Raw genomic sequence first — 21910 nt, 5'->3', positions numbered from 1 at the left:
AACTCCCACAACATCCCCATCAAAATCTCAAGAGGACGACACGAAAGTGCCAAGGAAGAAGGCAAACAGAAGTGTCCAGAACCAACAGGTGGTGCGTGCCCCACATGGTTGCACATTCAGCCGTGACCACGGGTCACAGGCTGTCCGCAGCGCCGCCGGAGAGCCGAGCGCCCCGGGCTGGCCGTGAGGGCGGCGCGGCGGGGCGGGGCGGCGGCGGGGCCGGCCCGGGCGGGCGGAGGAGCCGCGGCGGCGGCGCGGGGGAGCGCACTCGGCAGGGGCCCCCCGGCTGCTCGGGCTGTGGCACCCGGCTCGGGCTGAGCCATGGCCCCGCGCCCCGCCGCGCTGCCGCGGCTGCTGCTCTGCTCCGCGGCGCGGGCGCTGCTGTGCCTCGGGCCCGTGTACCTGGCGGGCTACCTGGGGCTGAGCGGCAGCTGGCTGCTGCTGGCGCTGGCGCTCTGGCTCTGCTGGGGACTCAACCGGCGGGGGAAGCGCGACCGCCTGGCCGCCGCCTTGGCGCTGCTGGAGGACGAGCGGGAGGCGGTGTGCCGGGGCCTGGCCGCCCGGCACCTGCCCGCCTGGGTGAGTGAGTGAGTGAGTGAGTGAGGAGCGCGGCGCTGCCCCGCGGAACCGGCGGCACCGAGAGCGCGGCGTCCCGGAGCGAGCGGCCGGACGGGTGGCAGCGGTGCCTTGGGCCGAGCAGTAGCGGCTTTGATTTTGAAGTCTTGCTCAGGAAAGCGAGGATTAAACTAGGAGTTGTTTAGCCCAGGAGATGTGCTGCTGTAAGTGGGTATGTAAAACAGAGTGATGTATCGCCAGAGACACCTCCCTTCAAATACATGTTGTTGCACTGCAGGTATTTTGCTGTTGAAGATACTTATTTTAGTATACTTTATACCTTCCTCATCCACTAGGTTTTCTCCCCTTTAGTGTGATTTGAAAACAAACAAAAATATATAAAAATTGTATTTTCATCCTGCTAAAAACCCAAATATTTAATTTTAAGGAGTCATCTCTGGACGGTACGGAAGGCCAACCCCTGTTTGTTGTTCACATGTGTTTCTAGTCAGTCTACGTTTTAAAGTGAAGAAACTAGAATTTCTGCCTGCCATTTTATCCTGTGTCTTGGGTTATTTATTGGGCAGTTGTGGTTGGCTAATGGAAAGGATGATGAGGTGTTTAGATATTTTTTCTTTTATCATAATTTACTTAGCATTTAAAAATTTGTCAGTGACTGGTAGGGAAATGCTTTTCTTGTAAAGGGTGTTGCATGGAGGCATTTATAGTTGGCAAACTTTTATATAGCCTACAGCACTTGGCTCTCCTTAATTCTGTGGGAAATGAAGGCAGCTGGCAGTTCTGAGGAGTGAGGCCAGGGTCTCCTGCCAGGGCTGATGCAGCTCCCTGCACATGTTCCCTCCCACCAGGCACAGAAGTCTGTCTCTGAATGAGGTTTCTGCTTGTTTGTATTGACAGAGCATAAAAAAAACCCAATTCAGGGCATTAATGAATGTGATGGTGTCAGCTCTTGCCCTGATGCTGTGAGAGCAGTGTTGTGTTTTATCCTCAAGTGCCCTGAATCATTGTAACCAGAAATTGAGCCTCTTAGTCACTGTTGAAAAATCAGGCTTGCCCCCACAGTGCACACAAATGCAAAAAGTTTCCTTAGGTTTTGTGGCTGAAAGTTTCAGGCTTCATTAGTGTGGGAGCTGGTGGTCCATTATTGATTGCCCTGCACTGGGCCTTCACAAGGCTGCACAGAGAGCACTCTGTGCCCCAGCCCAGGAGAGGTTTGGGCAAATGGGGAGGCTGCAGCAGAGGCCACTGGGATGGTCAGGGGCTGGAGCACCTGGGGTCTGACAATGCTGGGGCTGTTCAGTCTCCTTCAGGAAAAAGGAAGGTTTAAAGGGTCTCTCATTTCTATCTCCCACTGCCCAGCATGTGCTCACAGAGATGGTAGAGTCAGACTCTTCCCAGAGCTCTGATTTGTGAATTCTTGGCCCTTACTCCTGGAAGGCAGGATGTAGGACCTAATGATAAAGGGGCTGCACAGTGTGCTTTTAGTTTTTATCTATATTGCCTCTTCCTTTCCTTTTGTGTGTTGGTAACTTTTGTTCATCACTTGGGTGTTTGCTTCCACACTACTCTTGTCCTTGATGCTTTTTAACTCCCCAGTTTTCATTTTCCTTCCATCCCCATCCTCTATTGGATCTACTCCTTCTATGTACCTGTCTTGGAGACTGATTCTCACCTGATATCTATTCAGTTTATTCTCCGTGGTGTTGTCTTTTTTTATCTTTTGTTTTTGCCTTTCAGTGTTCATGAACCTTCAGTTGGGAGCTCTAAAATTCTCTGCTGAGTTCTTCTCTCCTGTCACACAGAGGTGGCAGTAGCAATACAGTTCAAGGGGAGCATGGCTTGCCTTTGCAGTGTTGTAATCTTAGGAAAGGTTCTGAAGGTGTGAAATGATGGCAGTGTCTTGGGATTCATAAAGCTTTGTCTCTTCGTGTGGACTGTTATAAAATGAGGGCAATCCATCCAGTGAAGAGTTAAGAGCAGTCATTGATTTTGCTGTTGGTTAAAAGTTGTTCTCCCTAGGAAATGGCTTCTTTGAATTGGCTCAGGTTCTGCTCAGTCCTGGTATCAGTTGTTAGGAGATATACAGAATGCAGCCTTTTCTTTAGAGGGGATGCTGGGAGGGTTTCCCTAATCTACTCAACCATCTGTTTTGGGGTATTTGCAGGATTGTTTTGCAGCACCAGTTTCTTGGCTGAAACCAGCCAGTGAGTTTGGAATAGATGCATTCCTGTGCTAGACAGTGTACGTGGGCAGGCTGTGCTTCCTCAGGAAACCAGGCTGGAACACTGCTCATGGCAGGCACAGTCAGAGCCATGGCTTGGAGAGTTGAGACCTTCTGACTTCAGCCTGTGCAGCCTTTAGCATGACTTCTGTACAAGCAGGCAGTGCTCAGAGCAGAGCCAGCCAGGCTTCCTCTTCATTCCAGCTCCTGGGGTTGTGGTGACTGCTTGTGTTGCTTTTGCCACTGGTTATATGGCTGCACATGGCAGAATCCAAGTATGCTGTGTTTCTTCCTATGTTAAACTCCTTTTACCAGGCAAAATACTACTAGGTACAGAACTGTCCTTTTAAAATGCTGCCTTTTAAGTCCTTGTTTATGCAAAAGCCTTGTTTACACTTCTTTTTTTCCCCCTCTTGTATGAATAGCTAAAAATCCTGACTTTTTGTAAAAAGAAACAAACAAAACACCAAAATCCCCAACAAAACCCAAAACAACCAAACAAACAAGCAAAAAAAAACCAAACCAAACCCTGATGGATAGATTGCTGTGTTGTATTTGAACAGAATGGTGCTGTTGTGTCTAACATGGGTTTGTTGTTGCTGTGATCCTTGCTGTGGCTTGCTCCAGGGCAAGGTGGAGTCATGCAGAATTTACACATTTTCTTTACTTGCTAGTAATTGCCCCTTACCTGGTGTTTTTGATCTTCAAAGCTCTTTTCAAATGCTAAGTAATTTTTACTGCATTCCTTAAACTTTGGCAAGAAGCATGCCTGCTTTTGTAGATGGGTAAAACTGATTCTGATAGTGGGACTTGCCCAAGGCTACAGGATTAAATCTTACTCTGTGTTAGTATTAATTTTGGCAGCTCTTGGTGTCTGGTTCTGGGATTAGTAGGAAGTGTTTTGGGCTCCTCCTACATGTGCTGTACTGATGACAAACTCGGGGCAAGACCTTGCTGGCAGGGCTGTCACCAGTAGCAAGGGCCAGAAGTGAGTCTGAAATCCAGAGCACATGGTTCAGAGGTATGGAACTGCAGATGATGATACATTAAATTCTTGGAGTAAATGGCTGGGTCAACAAGAGAGCTTGGTGGTGTCACTGAGCTGAACTAGCCATGTGACATGCTAGCTAGCATGTGTATTATGGGGATACCCCATGGGTAGGAAAGGACTTGCTCAGAGCTTGTGTCTTACTACACAGCAGATAATGCACACCTGGAGACCGAGCTCTGCTTCCTCACAGAACTGCTCATTTAGTTCATCCCACTGAGTGGAGCAGAACTTTGGTGTTGAGAACCCACTGAAATTTGGTGGCCTGTCATAAAGGGCAGAAAGCTGGTTTCTGGTTTTCACTAGTCATGTAGTCAGCCAGTTTCTGTGGTGTTCTCTGCAAGAAGAGCCCATTTTGTGTCAGCCCAGGAGCTCCTGCTGGTCTTTGGTCCCAGCTTTGGAGCTCCAGCAGTGCCATTCCTTCCGTCTGTCAGAGGAAACGGAGGCACCAAGTGCCTGGGTGGGACCTGGATTGCAGACACCTGAATGAAGGGGTGTCAGGTGGGGTGGAAATGTACCTGTACATTTGTGTATAAATGTCTGCTATCACAGCATCTGAGGTGTGACACAGAGCAGTGTGATTCATTGCAGTTGCTTTGGAGGTTTGCTGTGGGCCATTGGTGGTTCAGGTGTCTGTGGTGCAAATAATGAATTCAATTTTACTTTTTCTAAAGATGGATCTAGCTACACCCTCATTCTCATAGTTTTTGCCTCTTTCCTGATGCCCCTTTGTGCTGTTTCAAGTCTCTAGGAGCCTTGCCTCTAGTGAATAATCCCAGACAACTATAATGGTTTATAATGCCCCACATTTCTCCCCTGCACATATAAGCAGTGACTTTCTCACTGGGAAGGGGTAGCCTAACTGTTGTCCTGTCCTTTGTTTTGGGTCACATCCCTCTCCTGTCTGTAAGGTGTTTTGAAGAACAAGCTCACCATGCTGCTTCCATCCCTGCTCTGTCCTTCCTACATCTGATCCCAAGCTGTGGCCCAAGTGCTGCAGGGTGTTGGTGCTTGGCAATTACATTGGAGCTGAGAAGCCAGGATTTATGTGTCCTGATGGAGAGCCTTTAGGTGGAAAATGAAAGGCTGGCAGGTGAAGAGGAGGTCCCCTGATTCACATAATCTGCCTCACTGTAAAATGTCAGCAGCAGTTTGTCTGTGTTGATTGTCCCTTCTGGTGCTGAGTTCTCCCTTCATCATGCAAATAGACCTGTGCAGGCTGACATTTCCATGAACTTCTGTTGTCTTATTTAATGGAAAAGTTGCTATTTAGAGCATCAAAAGAAATTTCTTATAAAAAATATGGTAATATTACTTTGGGGTTTTTTAATGAGATCATTTGAAGCATGATTTGAGCAGGGAAAATGGGCTCTTCAATCATCTATAAAGCTGTACTAAAAAACAGGCTACTATCCATTCCATCCAAACGTCTCTGAGCACCTCTCTGAAAGCTGATGAACAGTGAGGCTTTGCCTGAAAAGTGTAATTCACAGCTCTTGTAAGAGGAAGTATTGTCCTAGCCAATTACTATTATCAGGCTAGATGATAGCCATATTCCCTTTGTATTCAGGTGCTCTAATGTCCATTCTGAGAAGCTGGTCCTTCCCTTCTGCAGTAACCTGCTGCCAACTTGTGGCACCAGCTGCAAATACCACATCCATAGGCTTTAATGTGTGACTGTAGTAAGGTGGTTGTAGCTCTTCACTCAGCAGCTTCTTGCAGGGGTCTGAGAGATCATTTACTTGAGAGTGGTCTCATGCCCAGTTGTCCTGATGGTGATTAAGAAAGTCATCACTTCAGGGAACTCGTGGGGTTTTGTAATGGACATACACACTTCTTGTTGGCATTTGGTGTGTCCAACTTGAAAACATGATTTATAGGTTACTATTTCATTTTAATTTCTCCTTACCATCTTAAAAAGCTCTGAGAACTGAAAACACTGGACTGTTACACATGATAGTGTATGCTAACAGGCTTGAACTCTTACAGGGCTTCTTTTCCCTGAAGCCATTGGCACCATGTTGGTGAAATGCTGCCACAACCAAGACATTGAGTTTCCCAAGCAGGTTCTGAGTTTCCCAAAGTGTGGTGTCCTGGTTGAGGAGAGTGAGTACAGGAAACAGGTCCTGCACAGCTCATGGTCTTAAAGGGAAGTAGGTTCTCGTGGCTTCCCAAGGTATGACAAAGAGAAGGATGAGAAATCTAATGCTGCTTTACATCATGAGCAGGAAGTGACACTTGCTTTAATCATGTAAATGTGCCCAGAGGCATCCTGATACATCAGTGCACGTGGGTTCTTTGCCTTTTACTATTCTTTACTGGCTTCTTTGCATTTTACAATTTTTCAAGGAGGTAATCAATTATAAAGGATGTATGTATGAAGGCAGAGGGATCTCGGCTTACTCTGACAATTGTTCCACACTCCATGCTATCTTTTGCATGTGCTGCAGTGTGCTCAAACAGATGGCACGTGGCACTCACTTTTATTTTTCTTTGCATCCAGGTTCACTTCCCTGATGTTGAACGAGTGGAGTGGCTGAACAAGGTGAGGAGCTCTGAACTCCAGCTGGTGAAACCACCTGCTCCCATCCAAACTCTGTGGGACAAGTCTGAGAAAGTTATCAAATTACTACTAAATTAGCATAATTCAATTGTATTAGTGTCCATACTGAAGTATGGAGTCACTTGAGCGTGGGGTTGCCACTGAGGTTGAGAGCCAATGTGATCCTGGTTGATACAAGTTTGATAAATTCAACACTTCATTCTGAGACTAGAAGAAAATGAAACTGTTTGTGTGTATACATGGATACATATATGTGTATGTTATTATTATTATTTTAGCAAACTTAGTGGTATTCCTCCTACCAGAAAGGTTCCCAGAGGCCAATGCTTCCATCAGCAGGTGTGGTCAACCTCTCAAAGCAAAACAGCAAAACAGCTGAACTTGCAAATTAGCATCTAGTGACTATCTTCTTTTTTGGTGTTTGTTTTTTTGGGTTTTTTTTTTTTTTAAGCAGATTTTCTTTTTTATATAAAAACTCATCTCAGTCCTCTAAATAAACCTAACTCCAGGGAACATTGTGACACTTTAGAGTAATTAGGGATTATTGTACTTAAGAGATTTGACCATGGGCTTCATTGGCTCCTGTGGTTAGAAGCAGCCTCCATGGTACTGAAAATTTACTCTTCAGTCCCTGAAACAAATTCCATTTCTAAGGAACAGAGATAGATCCTTCCATAAGGATGACTTAAGTGCGCAAAGTTGACTTGGTATTTTAAAAGGACAGATATCAATAGCCAGGGTTCTGTAATGGGTGTGTTTGTTTCTCAGCAAAAGCTGTCTTACTCAAAGACTCTTCAATGTGTTCCTGCTTTCACCCTCCTTTAGGTCCTTGTACAGGCTTGGCCATACTTTGGAACAATCATGGAAAAAACATTCAAAGAAGTTCTTGAGCCAAAAATCAGAGCAAAGAGTGTACATCTGAAAACATGCACCTTTACCAAGATCCACTTTGGCGAGAAGGTAATGGGAGTCTTTTGTAACTCTTGTGGTTCTTTTTTGAAAAGTTCACGTGTAAAGGGAGTGAGATGTTAGCTCTGTAATAACTTTGCTCCCTCCTCATGTTCACTTGAGCATCTTCACCATGAGGGAAAGATCGTACAGGAAAGATACACATCTCTTCCCACTTGCTGTCAGCATCCTGGTACTGGAGATGGAAAAAAAGGACTATATCTATATCTATTTCTGTTATAGCCTTGCAACAGAAGTTTTCAGTGCTCTCTAAGGCTTGCAGGATGGCCTAGGGCTACTGCCCTGTGTTTGAGGACTGTCAAGGCCATTCTGTCTTTAAAGAAAAAAACACCTGAAGTGATATATTAATATTTTGCATGCAGTTTTGCAAAGTATTTAATTAATGCTTCTGTACTCAAATTCATCAAAGTGAGTAGGACTTTTCCCTTATGCTTAGCTTGATAGATGTTGACTATTTTGTATCTTGTTTGTCTCTATTTCAGTGCCCTAGAATTAATGGAATAAAAGCCTACACCAAAGAAATTGATAGAAGACAAGTTACCCTGGACCTGCAGATCTGGTAATATTGCATCATTGATTCTGTAGATGGTTCTTAACTTACTGCCTGTGCATGTGTCATGCTGGACTGGGCATGGTGTACTAAGATTAGCCTAGAATGATGTGAGATAATCTGTCTCCCAGCTGGGTGTCCTCAGTGGTTACAGGAGTGAAATGTGCATCAGCCTGTAGACCAGAAATGACCTGCACAGCTCTAAGTGTTACCTCTGGCCCATCAGGGCTGCCATGGATATAAGAACTTGTCCCTTGGCTTTGCCATGGATGGCAGTGAGAACCAAGTTTTCAAACTGTGTTTCCTCTTCTCAGGAAAGCTCTCAGGTCTGGAGATGCTCGGTCTATCTTGCCCTCTGTGGTTTCTCATTAGTCCAACCTCTCCAGTTCTTCCAGAACTACTTGCACTATTTATTTTTTAATTCCTTCCTCTAGATTAATCTTCTGTTTCAGTCATTTGTTCTATGTGCCATCCAACACATTTGCTTTTTTGATTACAGCTATTCTCTGAGCAGAATACTGCCTCTAGCTCTATTAACAATAACAACAACAAAATTGGATAAAACATTTAATACCTCCCAGGGTGTTTTGAATGAGCTTGTATGTTTTGTTAACATCAGAGCCATTGCAGAGCTAAACTGTCTCCTGGTCTAGCCCTGGAGAAGGGACTTGCTGGGGGAATTACCACTTGCATGCTGCTGTAGCTCTGTAAGTTTAGTGGGTGACTGAGCTGCCTAATATCCTAATATAAATTGGCTTTTCATGGTAGTGCCAGGAAAAAGCTGTGAAATTATGGACTGTCTTGGCAACAGAAGTTGGGTTTGTGCTCCTGAAATTCTGCTAGGTGACTACCTGTCAACAGAGCTCCTCAAACCTGTGCCTGCTGCTCACCATGGCAGTGGCATGGCAGCATCCCCAGCCCTGGCAGAGCATCCTCACTCCCTGTAAACTCACATGCTTGATTTTCAGCCAGATGTTTCAGTGCTGTTGTAATACCCAGGTCAGTGTTAGGGCCTTTGGCAAATCATTCATGCTTTCCATGTTGAGATTGAGAGGAGATCTAATGCCTTTTAAGCCTTGCAGAAGGTTCCTGCGTTCTCTGCTAAACTGCTTCTCCCACATGCTCATTTTCACTGTGTTTTGACAAACCTTTGCAGAGGGATTCCCCCACCTCTGCATTCCAGTCCCTTTGGCAGACCCATCAACATCTCCAAACTGGTCAAGCACTCCTGTTCCTCATGGTGATGCTGATAACCTAACCTGAGCTGGTGCCATCTGATAACCCCAGTATTTTCTGTATTCGCACAGGAGTGTGTGTTTGCCTTGCCTCTCTGGTGGGGGTCTCTTCTCTAGGGCTGCATTAAGGCCTCAGCTTCACTTGTGTTCATATCTTAACATCAATGTCTGCAACTAAGTTGTGTTGTGCATCCTGCAGTGTCTGCAGGAGATTGTGTGTTGCTGTCAGGATCACAGAGAGGCAAATCTGTGATTGGTGCTATTATGTACCTGCCTTTTTCTGGATTACCAATAGAACAGGGTTTTTTGCTGCTTAGAGGAGATGGAGTTGGGTTACCCCAGTGTGAGGCTGTCCTTCACTCTACCTCTTGGTCACTGTGCTGTTGAGGTTTAAATGACTGCTCTGTTTACAGGGCTGTGTGCTGGCATCACAGCACTGGAGAAGAGAGTGAAGTGCTGTGGGTGCCTGTGGGGTGCACTGTGCAGTGCTGGCACCACAGTGACTCTTGGGTTAGGTTTCTGTGCTCTGTAAATGCTTCTTGCTTTCAGTCTCTCAGTAGCACAGGAGGATAGCTTTTTTCCCTCTAGTTTTATCAAGAAGGCAACTAGTTGTTGAAGCCCAGTGTCTTTGATGTGACATGGAGAAAGTACAGGAAGAGGGTAGGAGTAGAATAAACCTTTCCTTCTTACCCTTCTTTTGTAGTCTGTACGGAACCAATTTTTTGGGTAGTTTATTAGCCACTCATAGACATGAGATCCCTGAAGGGCTTTGTTTCACCATGTGCTCCTGATCTCACCAATATGGTGCAACACTGAATGCTGTGGTTCAGTTCTATGGGCTATGTAAAGAGGAGCTTCCTTTCTCCTGTGTTAAGTTTGTGGTATCACAAATTGCATCCCTTGCTTTGGGAAGTGTGAAAAAGAGCACTTAGAGGTTCCTTATTTGTGTGGGCTGTAGTTGTCCTTGAGGAGGCTGGGCCAAAGGGGGCTTTCAGCATGGGGGCCATGAGAAGATGGGGCCCCTGGGCAGTTACTTTACAGGCAGGGAATTTCCTGGTCTTTTTCTGAAGGGAGGTGCAGACATCCAGGTTAGTTAAACTTGCCAGCTCTGGTGGCAGCCCTGCCTTCAGCCAGTGGATTGCCTTTGTGTCACAAAGACTGGGCCCAGCTTTTCCAGCCAAGTTCAGAACAGACACAGATATTTGCACTTGAAAAAGGTTCTCATCCACAGCACAGGCATATCTGCATCACCTTGTGCAACAGGTGATGCAGGAGAGAAACAACAGGTGATTCTTCCACCCTCCACAGGTGGGTAGAGCATAGTCCTGTACAGGGTGGGGAGCTCAGCCTTTTAAGTGTCAAGGCTTGAGTTGGACTCAGGTGTGCTCTGGGGCAGGATAGCAGAGAGCACAGCAAGGTTGTGCTGCACAGGAGGAGCAGATGAAAGCATGAGCAGATGGGACTGGAAATGAGGAATAAACTAATGAACTAAAGATTCATCCTTCCTACCAAGCACCCTGGCAGAGGATGATACCTGTATGAGGCAGACAGAAGGCTAATTTAAGGCTCAGACTCTGGTAAGACTTCTCTGACATCTTTACTGGAGAAAAGAGACATCTAGAACTGAGTGGGAAAAGTTTTTGACTGTGTGGAAAGGTAGAAAGGCTGTAAAACACCACAGCTCTTACTTGTGTTGTGTTAGGCACTTGCAAAAGCTGAATTAAATCCTCTTGGATTAATTACTGCAAATTAAGGAACTAATTTTGGCTCCTCATTTAGAATTTTATTGTAACAATGCTCTATTAGCACACAGTGTAATGACCTGTAAGATAATGTCAAAGTTGTAGAAGTTAACAAACATAAAATAAGTTTAATTATGTCACTAGCTTTTAAGAAAGAGTGTGTTAATTTCAGCATGGTTTATGAGGTTGGAAATAAGAAATGAGGATGCTCCAACATTAAAGACTTTATTCTATGTGTATGAGCTCCTGAAATTCTGCTAGGTGACTACCTGTAAACAAATATACAAAAAACTTTGCTTGCAGAAGTGGAGGCAAATTCACAGGGTTGTGCAGTCTTGGCAGGTTTTTTGGGGTGGGAGGGAATCTGTCTGTATGCAAATTACAGTTTGAATTTGTGGCAACTGCAGCAGTATTTGCCCCATATACAGAGCAGAACTCCTGCCCTTTTCCTTTGATTATGGAGTGAAGTTATGCATGCAGGCAGCAAGCACAGCACATTCACTGCTGCAGCACCTTTACACCCTGCTTTACCTGCAGGGTGTTTGTGTGTCCTAGCAGCCAGAGCTATTTCTCAGGGGGCTGAAAGGGAACTTGGTAGCTCCCTTCAGTTGTTTTCTGCCAGAGGCATCAACAGATCTGCAGGGTTCTGCTCCCTGGGGTGTGGCTATTGGTTTCTGCATCAAGTGATGTTTGTACTTTAATAAAAGTCTAAGGTGCTTTCCAAATTGCCAAAGTACCACGTTCAGCATTTGCTTTATTTAAAGCCTGATGTTCTCCATGGCAACTGACCAAAATCTGATCTAAGTAGTTGTCTTTGAATTCAGCCTCAAGGAGACCTGGTTATTTTTAGTGATAAATTTGTCCTTCAAGTGGGTTTTTGGGTTGTGGGCATGGGTGATCTTTGGGCTTTTTGGGTGTGGGCCAGGTGGGAACCTCATAAGTAATGGCAGGATGGCTCTGCACCAGCCTGGGGGCTGAGTCACCAGGGTGTGGGGTGGGATCAGGCTCTTGGCAGAGAAGGGAGCAAAAGGGCAATGGCTCTGACTTTGAAATTTGAGTGAGCATCTTGGTCTCCTTCGTGGAGCAAGCTTGCTCCAGCCAACCCCCTGTCTTAAGAATGGAAAAGTAGCCAGGAAATACAGATGTTGCTTCAATGTTTTACAGGTACATCAATATCCCAGCTGACTGAAAGATCTGACCTTTGTTCAGCTTCCCTTTTTCAGTCACTTGAAAATCCATCTCTGCCTCTGGGTTCATGTTGTCAATCCTTAAACTGATTTCATTTATTCTCTGTACAGCCCCAAATTTCTCATGGGGCTATTGCAAACTGTGGAATAATGTGAGAATTTTCTTTCAGTTACATAGGGGACTGTGAGATTCACATGGACATATCGAAATTCAATCTTGGCGTGAAAGGTGTACAGGTGGGTGCAGTGCTAACATTGTCTGTTCAAGGCTGTGTGGGGAGGAGGTGGCACCTCCCAGTGGGGAGGTCATGGCAACTGGGAAACTAGCAGCTGTCAGGCTTGGAATGATTGGCTTTATCTCCTTGTTCTTGGCTGCAGAAATGAGGCCTTCCATGGAAAGCACTTAAATGCCACTTCTAAGCTTCATAGAATGACTCTTAAACAGGGTTGGTGCTGGAGTATGTGTGGGCCAGCAGCTGCCACTGGAGTTCAGAGGAGCTCAGAATGTTGGTAGAGGACTTCAGAAGAACCATGATGTTCATAAACTGGTGTAGATTAAACCAAGAACCTGTGCTGAAAGCTAGTAGACAAATGGCTCCATTGTATGGTAGGATTGCAGAGAGACTCCACAAACACAGAAGGCATTGCCTGATATCAGTAGCAATGGTTGGGGGGGAAATTTTTTTTTATTAAATTCTAAATAAAATTCAAGTGGAATTTCTAATATTATCTCCATCACTGAAAAGCTCAGAGTTTTGAAGCTGCACCATGAGAATACCTTAACCCTGAGCTTTCCTGTTCTGTTTGCAGCTGTATGGGACATTGCGGGTGATCCTGGAGCCTCTCCTGACTGATGCACCCTTTGTTGGAGCAGTGACCTTGTTTTTCATGCAGAAACCGGTGAGTCAGGCTATTGGGTTATCACTGATAACCCAAACTGCTTAACTGTGAATACCTCACAGTTCAGGTGCTTAAATGACAAATTCCTAATTGTTCAGTGTCCCTCTTGAATTCTGGGAGGATGTGAATTAATTCCCTGTATACTTTTGTAGCAGTGCCTAAATATTTACTCGCTTCACTCTGAGAATGGGAGGACTGTCTTAGGGTGGCAGCACAGGAGCTGTTTCTGCAAGGTTTCTGGCTGCTCTACCTTCCCATTCATGGATTTTAAGTGCAGTCATTTTGGAGACCATTCATGGTTGCCTTTTGAAAGCTTGCCTGTTTAAGGTCGTGTCCCTTGTACTCAATTGTGGTTTAATAAAATATGAGAAACCTTCTAGTCTTGTAAGAAGCAGTTATCTTACAGCACACAGCTTTGCTTGTGGTTTATGGTCTGCTTGAGTTCATGAAAGTCATACATTTTTCATCTTGAATGAGGTGTTTTTGTGTCTAGATGTAGCAGCATTATTTTAGCGCATGAAAGAGCCTCTTTTTTTTAATTGTACAAATAGGAATACAGACTCCTGAAACCAGTGGTATTTGTAAATCCCTCTGCCTCAGGGCATAGGCCAACCCCTAAAGTGTAAGGAAGAGAAAACTTCAAAGTCTTAACAGAGTTGCTGAATTTCCTTTATGACCCCGGGGTATCTGCCAGTGGCCATTGCTAAGGACTGAATGCTGACTTTGCTTCTTCCTGCACGTTCAGTTCCAGTGATACCCTCAATTCAGGATGGCAAATAAAATAGATAAGGGAATTGATACCAGCTGTTGATTCTAATGTACAGATGCAATTGGTGGTGCAGGTTTTCCTTCCTTTAGACATCTGCCTTTGTTCTAGAAGGCTTTCCCTTTTAAATTCTACATTTATTTTAAAATAAATTTTAATAGTCCTGTATAATATTTTCTCCCCAATCTTGTTGTAGCATTTGGAAATCAACTGGGCAGGCATGAGCAACCTTCTGGATGTCCCAGGAATTAAGTGAGTGTCTACTTTGCTTTACTTTATTCTTTGAAAAATTTTTGGAAGTTGGGATGTGGTTCTTGTTGAACCAAAGCTGTTGTGGAGAGCTTTGTGTGTAAGGTGTTGTGCTGATGTTCACCCCATTGTATCTGGTTGTGGCAAAACCTGAGAAGGGTCCTTTTTACATTCTGGCAAAACTGTTTCAATCACTTCATTACATTTAGGATGGGAATAGTAAATCCCCCAAACAACAATGACCTATAAACTAAAAACAAGCCCTTCTGTTTCCCATGTGCAAGTTATTTGCAAAGGTAGATGAAGTAGGTTTAGTCTGGCAGACTGCTTTTTTAAATTTACAGTGAAGTAAATTTAAAAAGGCAAGGTATCACAGAGTTGCAGTCCCTCTGAAAAACTCAAGTACAATCCATGGTAAAGAGAACTGCACCAGATTTATAAGGAGAAGAGTTTTCTTCCTGTGTAATCTGCCCACCCTTTAGGTGTAGCTCTTCTCCAGTGCCTCTTGGGTTAGTAGTACATACATAAAACTTGCACAGCAAGGACAAAAATCTTAGTGGGTTTCAGTATTGTTACAAACTGCTTCACCAGATTAGGGATTCAGTTTGTTCTTGAGTGTAAGGAGAAAGTTCTGTTGCACAAGAGGAAAATACATGGGGTTACACAGCCATTGCCTTTGTCCCTTTCAGAAGTATCTGTTCCTCTCTGCTCCCCTGCAGCTCACGGTTTGCAGACTCAGGAAGAGTCTGGCCACTTTAGGTGCCAGTTTATGCATTAAAGATCCTCTGAAGGCTTTTGATGTTGCATGAGAGGAAGTTTCCTTTTTCTCTTAATTTGAGGCCTGAGTGGCCTTTTGCCCTGGAGTTTAGCCTGAGAGCTCCAGTTTTTATCAGAGGAATTAATCTGTTCTTTTCTAACTTGGTTTCCCTAATCCTTGCATGGAGAAGGCCTGTAGGTGTTCCAGCCTACAGCCTCTCATATAATTAAGTGCAAATTTGGTGTCCTAAATTTTTACTGCCTGGTTCTCCCACAGGGATTTGCACACAGAAACCTTTGCTTGTTCCTCAGCAGTGCAATGAAAGCTGGGAGCAAAACATGCCTGACCATGAATGGGCTGAAGTACAGGTTGAACAAGAGCCCTCCCTGTCAAATGAATTTGGCTCACTTAAGATAGCAAAGAAACTGGATGCAAGCTGTGTTTAGTTGGGTGTACCCTGAGACTTGGGAGAGGGGACAATTCTGTGACATTCCTGTGGGTTTTTTTTTTACAGGAAAACCAAGAGCCTGACCAAGGCTCCTGATTTACCATGTGGAGTAGAAGACTTTCCTTATGTTCTTTTTGTGTGAATCCAGCCTCCTCTGTGAATTGGGACAATTTTGTTACGCAGTCATACCCTTATAGGCACTAGATCTGTCAAGAGGATGAGTCTTTCAGACAATTGGTGCTCCTAGGTTTTCCTCTTAATGTCATTTTTTGCTTATGCTAGGTTGTAGTGGTGTGTTGAAATCCTCTCATTCATCACCTGGAGAGTACTTGGACATCTCTGATAGCCATATACTTCTTGTACCTGCTGCACAAGAAGAGCAGTTGTAAAGCAAAGATTTGAACTGCAAAGCTAAAACTGTGCAAGTTGTAATTAGGCTGCAAAGTTCCTTGAACTCCAAGATAGTGCCCTCGATTCAGCCAATGTGATCTCCAGTTACTTCAAAAGAAATTTTCCTTCTTAGTGCAAATTCTGCCAAGATCCAGAACCTCATCTGAGAAATGAGACTGGCTAGTTTTTTGGTTTTTTTTTTTAATGTGTCTGTCTGCTTCAATTTTGTCAAAAGGTCTCATCAGGTGGCCAAGAGTAGGCAGCAGTGTGTGCTGTGGCCATTTCTGTCTAAAAACAAACTAGCTTGAAGCCTTGAGCCACTTGCAAAATGCTGAAACCTCCTGATTCCCTTCTCCCTTTGTCCATCTCTGGTGTTATTCCTAAGGAAACCCAGAAGACACTTGAGTTTGACATGTTTGGGTGTGCGCATGAAGTTTTCACACAGCCTGAGCTCCCATTCATCATTTACAACGATGAGCCAAATTCACACCCTGCAATGGGGATGCTCCTGTTGCAAGTCTGCAGCACTAAATTGGAGATGAATGGCCACTCTGCAGCTCTTTCATACAATCATAAACTTTGGAAAATATCTTTATAGATCACCAAGTCCAACCATTAACCTAATACTGCCAAGCCCATCACTGAACTATGTGCCTAAGCACTTTTACAGTCTTTTAAATGCTTCCAGAGGTGGTGACCCAACCATTTCCCTGGTTGTCCTGTTCTAATTCTTGGCAATACTTTGGGGGGAGCTAGGCCACACCAGTCAATTTGCAATGCTCATTCTTTCTGCTGTCCCTCACTTTCCCTCCTGAGTTGTGACTGATGGTTGCCTTTTTCCCCCACCTGCAGTGTAATGTCAGACTCATTAATTCAAGACTTCATTGCTGCACGGCTGGTTCTGCCCAACAGAGTCACAGTGCCTCTGAAAAAGAACATGAACATTGCCCACTTGAGGTTCCCTGTCCCCCAGGTGAGTTGTTTTTTCAGTGACATAGTGTTTATCTACCTGAGTGATGCATCCAAGCTTAGTGTCTTTGGATGCTGCATCAGCTCTTTCAGCCTGAGCTGTGGGCTTTCAATAAGTAATATTTCAGAAATATAAAAGCAGTGTTGGATAATAATTTGGGAGGGAGAGACATGGGCACTGGGAGTTCCTACCTTCTCTACAAGTCATAAGGAGTCTGTTTGTACTCTGAGCTCATTTCCCAATTAAACCTTTACTCTGTAACTGCAGATCTGTGGTACATGCAAATGAGAGGAAAAATACATAAGCAGTGTCATGCTATTTGATATTTTTACTAATGCTGTGAAGAATTGTAAAATAGGGAACTTGGAGGATCACATATTGTTACAAAAAAAATTTCCTAAATTCTCAACATATCCAGGTCTTCAATCTCCTTCATCCATTAAATACCTAATACTAATGAGGACAAATGTAAATGAGTGACTAAGGCATGTTCACTGTTGCAAACTTGCATCACTAATTTGAAGTGGAATGGCTCCTGTGCAATAAAATAAGAACCTGCCAGTGAGTGCTTAGTTCCTCCTTCAGTCAGTGGGAGTTGATCTTTACACTTGATTTGACTGTGGCTGTAATGCTGTGTGCATATGTATATTTCTGATTTAAAAATAAATATTTCCTATACAGTTATCTAGATTGAATTTTGCATCTCTTTAAGGGGGCTTTTTTCCCCTCTAGGCAAATGGTGGAAGAAATGCTTTATTACAGCTGTCATTGGAAATGCACTGCATCAAACTAAATGTCTTTGCAGAACTGTCATGGTGACTACCCTTGCTGCCTGAAATAAACAGTTTTAGGAGGCAGTATATTATAATTATCCAAAGATTGCATTTTCATGACCAATTCTGTATCTTATTTTATGCAGGGAGTAATAAGGGTTCATCTGTTAGAAGCTGAAAACCTTGTCCAGAAAGACAATTTCCTTGGTGCCATCAGGGGGAAGTCTGATCCGTACGCTCTCCTTCGCGTTGGCACTGTGCAGTATCGAAGCAAGACAGTCTCCAGGGATCTTAATCCCATTTGGAATGAGACATTTGAGGTACTGAGCCTTTTGATCTTTCCATCTGGAGGATACACAGCCATTTACATCCCTGTGCTTGCAGGACCTTCTCTTAGCTGACTGCACAGAGCAGGTGGACTTCCTTGTTTCTTGGTTGAGGCGTTTGTGTCCCTTAACCAAGTTCAAATTTACATTGTAAACTTGAAATGTCCTTCAGGTTGATCTGATTTACATGTGTGGGTTTTTGGAGGAGGTGCAAAACACTGCTTTAAATACCAATCAGTGCATCAGCCTGTGCAGTTGCAGGCTGCTCTAGCATTAATTCCTCTCTGCTTATTAGGGATACCAGTTTGAGGAGTTTAACTTGTAGGTCAAAAACAAGCAAACAATGTGAAGTATTTTCACCTATAATCAATTGTATTTGTTATGCATTTAACCGTAAGAAAGAACAGGGAATGTCCTTAATGTGTTAGACTGTTGTCAAGTGTCCTGTTCTTGTCCACAGCCTGAGCCTCAATATGTGTATGTGAATGCTTTTTATTTGTAATCAATACCTCTTTCTCCTCCAGTTTGTTGTTCATGAAGTGCCTGGTCAGGACTTAGAAGTGGATTTGTATGATGAAGATCCAGATAAAGATGACTTTATGGGCAGGTAAATTAGCAAGACCTTTGATCAGGGTCCAGTAGCCTCTGCTGTGGGACATCTGAATTACTCATGCTGAAAATTTCATACTGTTGGAAGAGATTCCCTTTGCCCAGATATTAATACCACATAATTAGTTCCTAGTGCAACTAATGTTGGACAAGGTTGCATCCTGCAGAGAATCCTGGGAAGCCATTAGAAGTAATAGTTACTTGAGATTTACTTCAAATTTATTTTAGTTTTGGAAATATTTCAAGGGGGAGACCTCAGGAGTGTAAGTGTGTTCCTGCATGTACTCAGGTAATGTGGAGAAGTTGTTATTTGGAATAGACTTGACAGTGGGCTTTTTTGGTGGTTTTTGCTGTATGCCTCAATGTACATTGAAATGTTTGCTTTTTGCCTTTCAGCTTGCTGATAAGCCTAGTGGATGTAATGAATGACAGAACTGTTGATGAGGTAAAGATCTCAGCTTATTTCTAAATGTGGCTGGTGGTGCAGCTACATGCACTTATTTGTGCTGCTCTTCTGCTGCTACGGTGTTTCTTTGTACTTTAAACTTCCTTGCACACTTGCAATGTAGTATTTTCACAAAAAAATAATACCAGAGTAGCCACTACAATAATTTTTATAACCAGGCTGGTAACTCCAGAGAGCCCTGAGGTTTTGTTGAGCCAGCAGTGGGGTATCTTGTTGATACCTTGAGTCTTGTGTGTACCAAATGTTTTGTACAAAGCTGCAGATAAAGTTTGGTGAAGCAGCCTGTTTGCTGAGGGAAGAAATGATCTGACATTGCTGTGGTTCATCCTGCAACCCAGCACTATACTAACAATGCCAGGGTGTCTGTCTTGTGCTGCTGCTGGTTGGAAATGTCCACATGCTTTGCCTGCTCATGGGCATCTTATTTTAATTTTCTTCTGCCTTGTACCTAAGTAGGTGAACGTACTACAATCTAAGTGTCAAAAATACAAGCTAAGGTTCTCAGAGTAAAATTCACATTGTCTATTGTGTGCAAGTCTCAGAGTCTGCACCACATGCATAAAGGCTACTCTGCCTCTCAGTCTCAAGCTGCTCTTTGTTATCTCCATGTAGTGGTTTCCCTTGAGTAAGACGACAAGCGGACACTTGCATTTAAAACTGGAGTGGCTTTCACTGGTAAACGACCAAGAAAAGCTGCATGAGGTGAGTGTATTTGCTTAAAGGATTCAGGTGCTCTGATCCCTGCCCAGTCATCAACAAAGGAGTGTGTAAAACTAGAAACCCCAGGCAGAATCACAGGAGTTTATTTTTGTCTGGCAAAGTTTTGATGTGATTCCCTCCCTGCTGCTCCTGCAGAGGAAGGGCATTTGCTTGCCCCAGGTCTCTTGGTAATTCAGGAGTAACTCAAATCTGGCAGCTCTTTTTGCTTGAATTAGCAAACCTTTGTTTGACTCACTGCAAAGTGGCTTCTCAGGGGTTCTTTTCTTTCACAATTTTTTTCCTCCCTCTTCATCTGGGATATGTGTAGGACCCTGGACCCCTGAAATAATCTGTACTAGTCATAGGCAAATACCCAGCACTGGTGCTTGGTAGGGCTGTATTTCCAAATGGTGTGTAGTTTGTCCAGCACAATTGCTTGGTTAAAGCACATCTCCCAAAGAGGCTGTTTCTTCATAACCAAACAAAACCGTTTGAATTCCACTGAAGTGAATAAAATTGTTCCCAGGCTTTGTTCTGCTGACCCTGGATTCATGTTGATGTATGTGGTTGAACATGTTTTTAGGTGTCTTGCTGCACTGGGGAACCCAACCAGTTCTCCACTGAGAGATTGACAAACATTAGAGGCAGGGAATTGAAAAGAGTTACACATCTTCTTACTGGTCTGCTTTGAACTGTCGTGCTGTGTTGACTTGAGCTCCTCTAAACTGCAAGTTTTAGAGAAAGGCAGAGAGCTGCTTAGCCTTCAGAAGCTGCCCTTGGAATTTTGCTATGTGTTGCATTGTCCTTGGTGGGTGATCCATGACTACTTTGTGTTTTGATTTGTTTTATCTTTCCCTGCCTTTACAGGATAAGAAGGGTCTGTCTACAGCAATTCTGATTGTCTACTTGGACAGTGCCTTTAACCTCCCTGTAAGTACAAACCCATGCAGCAGCCTTCACTCCTAACCTCCTTTTCTTATAAAACAACAAATTAATTGTTTTAAATACTCTTTCACCAATTCAGAAAAACCACTTTGAGTATTCGAATGGTGAATGTGGAACAAAGAAGATCAAAAATAACAAGTACCTCAAGGTAAAATTTATATTCTTCTCTCACTTTGCAAAACAAGGTTCTGAATTATGTGGTATCATAGGAACCAAAACTAGCGGTGGTTAAAAAGAAATAATCTCTCCTCTATCAGAATTTAAGTGATGAGCAGGGGTTCAAAATAGTGATTGAAAGCCCACCCCAGTGAAAGTCTAGGAGGCCAAAGTGGGAGTGCAACATGGAAATGTTTGATTGTGTGCGTGGTTGTCTGTCTTTCTTACACAAAAGAGAGCCTCCAGACATCAGACTAAGTCACAATATCCTTGCTGCTGCTGCTGCTCTTTCTTCCCTTGCTGAGCTGTTCCAGCTTGACATTGAGCAGGGAGGAATATGCTCATTTGTGGGAACTTTCCTGTCAGTGGAGACCTGACCACCAGATTCCTCCCCCCTTGGCTTTAGAGGGATTCAGAGGCCTCTCTGTCGTTCATACCTTCTGTCTAATAGCTTCTGTTTACTTCTCCCCACAAATACAGCATTTTGCTACTGTGATGTAAATGGCAGGTATAGGGAAGAATGTACACATCACAGTCAATAATCCTTGATTCTGGACCTCACTGTGTGCAGTTTGTAGGTGGTGTTGTGCCAAGACCAGATTCTCAGCCTTAACTTCTCTAGCATTAGTGCAAAGAGGTGCAAGAGGTTCAGTATTGTTGCTTCCAGACAGGAATTGTTATTTGATGCCAAGGACTCACTTCCAGCTGCTTTGGAGCAAGTCCTGAGCCTAGGAAACCAATTCTGAGAGTCCTGATTCAGTCAGGAAAGACCAAGATTCCCCACTGAGCCTTCAGCTCTCCTCTCTGTTTCCTCCCAGCTTCTGAAAAATTTTTAACTGCTCACCTGTTGAAACCTAAATACATAAAGCTTTGGCTTAAATGTGTACTCTTGATGGTGGAGAGTAAGACTGCTGTGTTGCTGGAGGCTTTCCTGTGCACTGCACTCCTCAGGGGTCCCACACCCAGAAAATACTGCCAGCTTTCCAGCAACTTACTTCAAGTAATAATAGTGGTCTGATATTGCTTCCTGAAAACTATAAATTTCTTAATGTTTCTTTCTGCCTTCTTTCTTCCTTGTATTAAATGACAGAAGATGGAACGAGAACCTTCCTCCTTTGTCCTGCTCACAGTTGGGAACAAGACTCAGAAGAGTAAGGTGAGGTTGTTTAATTCTTCTGCTTTCATTAGATGCTTTCCATCTTATGGATGTCTGTCCCCAAGTATCCCCTAGGAAGGAAAGGACTTCTTGTGAAGCTGATGTGAAGAGCTGTACTATTAGTGATGGCTGCAGAGCCTGGGAGTGGAGCCACTGTGCTATTGAATTGTGGTGGTGGAGGGTGTCTGACCAGCTGCTGTACACATGTG

At 44.0% G+C, this 21910-nt stretch overlaps 1 protein-coding gene across 1 annotated transcript in view; it reads left to right on the top strand.

Annotated features, from left to right (window-relative positions):
• Nucleotides 1–321: 321 nt before the first annotated feature.
• ESYT3 (extended synaptotagmin 3) overlaps nucleotides 322–21910 on the top strand; it is a 30347-nt gene continuing 8758 nt past the window's right edge. The window contains exons 1-15 of the mRNA XM_058027941.1: nucleotides 322–579; nucleotides 6349–6390; nucleotides 7234–7368; nucleotides 7860–7936; nucleotides 12262–12328; nucleotides 12902–12991; nucleotides 13954–14009; nucleotides 16454–16574; nucleotides 17491–17664; nucleotides 18195–18277; nucleotides 18676–18724; nucleotides 19358–19447; nucleotides 20312–20374; nucleotides 20469–20537; nucleotides 21636–21701. Of these exons, the coding sequence (XP_057883924.1) occupies nucleotides 322–579; nucleotides 6349–6390; nucleotides 7234–7368; nucleotides 7860–7936; nucleotides 12262–12328; nucleotides 12902–12991; nucleotides 13954–14009; nucleotides 16454–16574; nucleotides 17491–17664; nucleotides 18195–18277; nucleotides 18676–18724; nucleotides 19358–19447; nucleotides 20312–20374; nucleotides 20469–20537; nucleotides 21636–21701 (1440 nt within the window). The remainder of the gene's footprint in view (nucleotides 580–6348; nucleotides 6391–7233; nucleotides 7369–7859; nucleotides 7937–12261; nucleotides 12329–12901; nucleotides 12992–13953; nucleotides 14010–16453; nucleotides 16575–17490; nucleotides 17665–18194; nucleotides 18278–18675; nucleotides 18725–19357; nucleotides 19448–20311; nucleotides 20375–20468; nucleotides 20538–21635; nucleotides 21702–21910) is intronic.

This window comes from Melospiza georgiana, chromosome 7 (assembly GCF_028018845.1).
Source record: "Melospiza georgiana isolate bMelGeo1 chromosome 7, bMelGeo1.pri, whole genome shotgun sequence".
NCBI classification, from domain to species: Eukaryota; Metazoa; Chordata; class Aves; order Passeriformes; family Passerellidae; genus Melospiza; species Melospiza georgiana.
This window is presented reverse-complemented; position numbering and strand designations above follow the sequence as displayed.